The following is a 6,762-nucleotide window of genomic DNA, read 5'->3' on the forward strand; positions in this document are numbered from 1 at the left end:
CAGGTTGTACATCCTATTACAATATTCCCCTGCTGTACACCTTCTGTTAAAACGCCCATAACTCCTTGTGGAAATATCCAAATGACAAACGGATTTAATATTTAGAAACTAGACTCGAAGATCTTTCATTTGATAGGTTTCACACCATATAACTCTTTATATATTCCGAGATATGAACTTCTAAAGTCGGCTCCATGCATCAGAAAATTCGGTCGAAACTGCTCCACCAGCCATCTTCAATCGATCATAAATTTCTGATAAAATGTCCAAATCATGAATGGTCTAACTTTCAGGAAGCTAGAATGCAAGGGGCAACAACTTTTATGTTTTGCAAATTTTCAGATTCCTTATAGATTTCGAGATATAAGCGTCCAAATTCAGCTCCGCGATTGCACTAGTTGCTGTAAAAACAGCTTTCTGCAGAAAATTTCAGCAACTCTTTGGTCCGAAATTCATTCCGTTAACCTCCCGAAATCCACCCGAGGCCCTCGGGACCTTAACCAATTATACCAAAATGTCCCAAAACATGATACGAACTCGCTCGAGGCCTCAAATCACATCAAACAATGTCGAAATCATGAATCGTACTCCAATCCAAACTTTACGAACTTTGAAATTTCAAACTTGTACATTCGATGCCGAAACCCGTCAAATCATGTCCGATTGACCTCAAATTTTGTACACAAGTCATATTCGACATTACGGACCTGCTCCAACTTTCATAATTGCAATCCGACCCCGATATCAAAAAGTCATACTCTCGATCAAACTTCTCAAAAACCTTCATATTTCTATCTTTAGCCAAATGACTTCAAAATGACCTACGGACCTCCGAATTCACTTCTGATTGTGCTCCCAACTTCAGAACCACCATACTGAGCTACTCCCAAACTCAAAATCCCAAAACGGACATCGATAACACTGAAATGCACTTCAACCCAAACTTATGAAATTTCTTCCAAAATGCTAACTTCCACAATAGGCGCCAAAACGCTCCCGGGTCATCCAAAACCCGATCCGGGCATATGCCTAAGTCCGAAATTATCATACGAACCTATTGGAACCTTCAGATCCCAATTCCAAGGTCCTTTACTCTGAAATCCAATCTTAGTCAATTCTTTCAACTTAAAGCTTCCGAAATGAGAATTCCCTTTCCAAATCAACTCCGAATTCCCCGTAATTCAATTCCGACCATGCGTACAAGTCATAATACCTGAAGTGAAGCTGCTCATGGCCCAAACTACTGAGCGACGCGCTAGAGCTCAAAATGACTGGTCGAGTCGTTACAAGTCAAGAGGCATTTCTGGGAGGATTTGGATGAGATGGTGCATGATATCCCACATACTGAGAAGCTTTTCATATGAGGAGATTTCAACGGCCATATTGGAGCGACGTCTAGGGGTATGATGATATGCATGGTAGCTTTGGTTTTGGCAATAAAAACGGAGGAGGAACGTCTCTACTGGACTTTGCTAGAGCATTTGATTTTGTAATAGCAAACTCGAGTTTCCCGAAGAAGAGGGAGCACTTGGTCACCTTCCGGAGTTCAGTGGCCGAAACTCAGATTAATTATTTACTCTACAGGAAGTCCAATAGAGGTCTTTGCACGTATTACAAGGTCATCCCGAGTGAGAACCTCTCAACGGTTCATAGGCTCCTAGTCATGGACCTTGAGATCACGAGGAAGAGGGCGATGTATAGCCAATACAGGGTCAAGTGGGGAGCCTTGACGGAAGCTAAAGCGTAGGTGTTGGGGGTCAAGTTGGTGACTATAGGGGCTTTGAGGAGTAGTGGGGACGCAAGCGCTATGTGGACCGCAACTACACAGTGCATTAGGGAAGCTACGAGAGAGGAATTAGGGGTCTTAAAGGGTTACTCTGGTGGTCACAAGGGAGACTAATGGTGGAACGTAGAGGTGCAAGAAAAAGTGGAAACCAAAAAGGCAGCGTATCTAAAGCTAGTGGGAAGTGTAGACGAGGAGGAGAAGAGGGCGAATAGGGAGTATTATAAGCTAGCTAAGAAAGAGGAAAAGCTAGCAGTCAAGGCTGCCAAGACTGCAGCTTTTAGTCGTTTGTATGAGGAACTCAAGGGCCAAGGTGGGGATAAGAGGTTGTTCAGGTTAGCCAAGGCGCGAGAAAGGAAGGCGCGTGACTTGGACCAAGTGAAGTGCATCAAGGACGAAGAAGGCAGAGTTTTGTTGGATGAGGGGCTTATCCGTCGGAGATAGCAGACCTACTTCCATATTCTCTTCAATGAGGAGGGGGACGGGAGCATTGTACTGGGTGATTTGGAATTCTTCGGGGTTGTTGTGACTTTGGGTATTGTAGGCGGATTATAGTTGATGAAGTTGAGGGGGCTATGCGTAAGATGAGCAAGGGCAAAGCGACCGGGCCTGATGAAATCCTGGTGGAGGCTTGGAAGAGTGCGGGCTAGGTAGGCTTGGAGTGGGCTCACTAGGTTATTTAATGTCATTTTTAGAACGAAGAAGATGTTGGGTTTTTATTAATAAATAATAATAAAAGAGGTGTGAATGGAAAATGGTGGGAAAAGAAATGGAGGGAAGTGAAATTTTGAATGAGTTCATTCCACTTATGCACTTTGTCCCTCATTGGTAGAAGGAAAGAAAATCTTTGTGTATATAAAGAGAAGCTCATCTTTTAGCTCTTAAAGATTTATGAAGAAGGCAAGCCTCGCGCCGTCGTCGTCGTCGTCGTCGCTCGCTCGGGTCGGCTTCGGCTTCGGCTTCGGATTCGGCTTCGGATTCGGATTTGGATTCGGATTTGTCAATGATCGATTGATTGATTAATATTTTTGGATAAAATTTCTTTTAAATATTTAATTAACTAGTTAAATTAATTAAAGAAAATTCAATCCGAAATAACCCATGACCCGCGACCCGGTCCGGTCCGGCCCGTTTTTCTTTCCCGGATTATTTTAAATCCGTTTTATATTTCCCGCAATATTTTGAACAGCCACGGCTGTTCTGAAACAGTATCACACATGTTCCAACAGTTATGGCTATTCTGAAAGGTTGCAAACCTCTTCAGAAACAACACCAAGTTGGCTATAAATATACCTTCAAATAACAGAATATTTACTTACAAAATTTTCTGATTATCCTCTTCTTCTTCTTCTGCACTAAAATTCCAGTGTGTTTTGCTGCCATCGAGTGGTTCGCTGATCATCGTCATTTTTTGGTACCAACACTCCGGTGAGTTAAATTTTTCTATCCTGGGAGGATATATTCCAGAACCTCGGGTACTTGAGGGGAATAATTTCCTTAAGGACACACTGTATATTCAGTGGGCTCGATTTGTTCCTACAACGTTTTCAGAATTTATTTTGAAGAAATTTACTATTTTTCGGAATTAAATTTCTACTAACTTTCTGTTTCTGTTTTTTCAGAAAGATTATTATTTAATTTATTTACAGCAATACAGATATATATATATATATAACAATCTTAAGGAAATTATATTTATTATATTCCGTATTCTGTCTTAATTTTACTATTCTGATTTGAAGATATAAAAACTTCATCAGGATATTGGAATTCAGAAAACGATTTGAAGAATATAAAAACTTCATCGTTTTTCTGTAAAACAGTATATAAAAACCTTAGTTGTTTTTATTACGTACTGTTCATTGATTACTGTATTATTTACTGTTTTGGTTTTGCCATTAATTGATTTCTTCTGTTGTTGACAGTAAGAAATGGCAAATGAAAATGGAAATCCTTCTGCGACTGTTGGTGCAACGATAATAGCCTCGTCAAGCCGCAGTGTTGTTCCTCCAGCTGAGAAACCGGGGAAATTTTCTGGAACCAACTTTAATGGATGGCAGCAAAGGGTCTTCTTCTGGCTTACCACACTTGGTATGCAGAAATTCACTAGTGAAGAGCCTCCAGTGCCTACTGCGGACATGTCGGACAATGAAAAGTTCATGGTTGTTGAGGCGTGGAAGCAGGCAGATTTTCTTTGCAAAGGTTATATCTTAAGTGCTTTAGAAGATGACTTGTACAATGTGTACAGTGCAATGAATACTTCGAAAGAATTATGGGACACACTTGAGAAGAAGTACAAGACAGAAGATGCATGCTTGAAGAAGTTCGTGGTTGCCAAGTTTCTAGACTATAAAATGATAGACAGCAAAACTGTGGGAACACAAGTTCAGGAGCTTCAACTTGTTGTTCACGACCTTATTGCTAAAGGTATGGTCGTGAATGAAGCATTTCAAGTGGCTGCTATGATTGAAAAATTGCCTCCTTCGTGGAGAGATTTCAAGAACTATCTTAAGCACAAGCGCAAAGAAATGAAGTTGGAAGATCTTTTGATACGTCTAAAGATCGAGGAAGACAACAAAACAGCCGAGAAGAAGTCTTGTGGAAATTCAACGATCATGGGAGCTAATATCGTTGAAGAGACTGCTCCAAATAGTAAGAAGAGTAAGAGGTCTTCTGGACAAACTAAGGAGCAGAACAAAAAGAAATTCAAGGGCAGCTGCTACAATTGTGGAAAAGTCGGTCACAAAAGCCCTGATTGTCGTCTCCCGAAAATGGATAAGAAGAAGGGACAAGCCAACATAGTGGAGAAGAATAATGACATTGATGATCTTTGCGCAATGCTTTCGGAATGCAACTTAGTTGGAAATCCGAAGGAGTGGTGGATTAACTCTGGAGCCACTCGACATGTATGTGCTGTCAAAAAAGCATTTGCGACTTACTCTACTGCTGGTCCGGAAGAAGAAATTTCCATGGGAAATAATGCAACAGCCAAGATTGAAGGTTATGGGAAGATATTCCTGAAGATGACTTCCGGCAAGGTGTTAACGCTCAACAACGTTCTTCATGTTCCTACTATTAGGAAGAATTTAGTTTCTACTTCTTTACTTGTAAAGAATGGATTCAAATGTGTATTTGTTTCTGATAAAGTTGTTGTAAGCAAGAACGAGATGTATGTTGGAAAAGGCTACCTCACGGAGGGCCTTTTCAAACTCAATGTAATGGTTGTTGACAGTATGAATAAAATTTTAGCTTCTTCTTATTTATTGGAGTCAAATGATTTATGGCATATTCGTTTTAGACATGTCAATTATAAAACCTTGCGGAAGTTAATTAATTTAGAAGTATTGCCTAAATTCGAGTGTAATAAATCGAAATGTCAAATATGTGTTGAATCTAAGTTTGTAAAACATCCTTATAAGTCTGTTGAAAGGAATTCAAATCCTTTAGACTTAATTCATACTGACATTTGCGATATGAAGCCGACACCATCTCGAGGTGGAAAAAAATATTTTATTACTTTTATTGACGATTGCACTAGATATTGTTATGTTTATTTGCTTAATAGTAAGGATGAAGCAATTGAAGCATTTAAGCAATATAAGAATGAGGTAGAAAATCAATTGAATAAAAAGATCAAAATGATTAGAAGTGATAGAGGTGGAGAATATGAATCTCCATTTGCAGAAATATGTTCGGAGTTTGGAATTATCCATAAAACTACTGCACCTTACACACCTCAATCCAATGGAATTGCGGAAAGGAAAAATCGGACATTAAAAGAAATGATGAATTCTTTATTAATAAGTTCCGGATTACCGTAGAGTTTGTGGGGGGAAGCTATCCTTACAGCTAAACGAATACTCAACAGAGTACCCCCACAGCAAAACGCAATCTATTCCATATGATACATGGAAAGGAAGAAAACCCAACTTGAAATTTTTCAAAGTGTGGGGGTGTCTAGCAAAGGTACAGGTTCCTTTACCTAAAAGGGTTAAAATTGGACAAAAAATAGTAGATTGCGTTTTCATTGGATATGCTACAAATAGTAAAGCATGTCGATTTTTGGTTCATAAATCTGATAATCCCGAGATTCATGTTAATACGGTAATGGAATCAGATAATGCTGAATTCTTTGAAAGCATCTATCCGTATAAAACTGAAAGCGAGTCGTTAAGTGAAAGAACTAAACGACCTCGGGAAGAACCAAAGGGAAATACTCCAAGTATAGAAGATCCAAGGCGTAGCAAACGTCAAAGAACATCTACTTCCTTTGGACCAGATATTGTGACATTCTTGCTTGAAAATGAGCCTCAAACTTTTAAAGCAGCTATGTCATCTTCTGATTCAGCATTTTGGAAAGAGGCAGTCAATAGTGAGATTTAATCAATATTGGATAACCATACATGGGAATTGGTTGATCTTCCTCCAGGAAATAAGCCTTTAGGTTCGAAATGGATCTTTAAACGGAAAATTAAAGCTGATGGCACTATTGACAAATATAAGGCAAGACTTGTTGTCAAAGGTTATAGACAAAAGTAAGGCCTTGATTACTTTGACACTTACTCGCCAGTAACAAGGATAACATCTATTAGGGTGTTAGTGGCACTAGCGGCCTTGTATGGTCTTGAAATCCATCAAATGGATGTTAAAACAACTTTCCTAAATGGAGAATTGGAGGAAGAAATTTACATGGAACAACTTGAGGGTTTTGTGGTTCCTGGTAAAGAAAAGAAAGTGTGCAAACTTGTTAAGTCGCTTTATGGACTTAAACAAGAACCCAAACAATGTCATGCAAAATTTGACCAAACAATGTTAGCAAATGGATTTAAAATCAATGAGTGTGAAAAATGTGTTTACATTAAAAATACTCCATGTCATGAAGTCATTGTTTGTTTATATGTTGATAACATGTTGATAATAAGCAAAAGTATGGCAGATATAAATGCTACAAAGCGCATGTTGGCTAGCAAATTCGACAT

At 39.1% G+C, this 6,762-nt stretch overlaps 1 protein-coding gene across 1 annotated transcript; it reads left to right on the forward strand.

Moving 5' to 3' along the window:
- Window positions 3,015–5,636, forward strand: LOC109230145. Its single transcript, XM_019395673.1, has 6 exons — window positions 3,015–3,030; window positions 3,767–4,376; window positions 4,423–4,531; window positions 4,564–4,911; window positions 5,353–5,485; window positions 5,524–5,636. The coding sequence occupies exons 1-6, from the start codon at window positions 3,015–3,017 to the stop codon at window positions 5,634–5,636; spliced, it is 1,329 nt and encodes a 442-aa protein (XP_019251218.1).

Source organism: Nicotiana attenuata, chromosome 7 (assembly GCF_001879085.1).
Source record: "Nicotiana attenuata strain UT chromosome 7, NIATTr2, whole genome shotgun sequence".
NCBI lineage: Eukaryota > Viridiplantae > Streptophyta > Magnoliopsida > Solanales > Solanaceae > Nicotiana > Nicotiana attenuata.

Excerpts from the sequence above, each read along its gene's own strand:
- LOC109230145 (XM_019395673.1), top strand. Across the intron at positions 4,532-4,563 it reads TGGAAAAGTCGGTCACAAAA|AAGAAGGGACAAGCCAACAT; the intron begins GCCCTGATTGTC and ends AAAATGGATAAG. Across the intron at positions 5,486-5,523 it reads AGAAATATGTTCGGAGTTTG|TCCAATGGAATTGCGGAAAG; the intron begins GAATTATCCATA and ends TACACACCTCAA.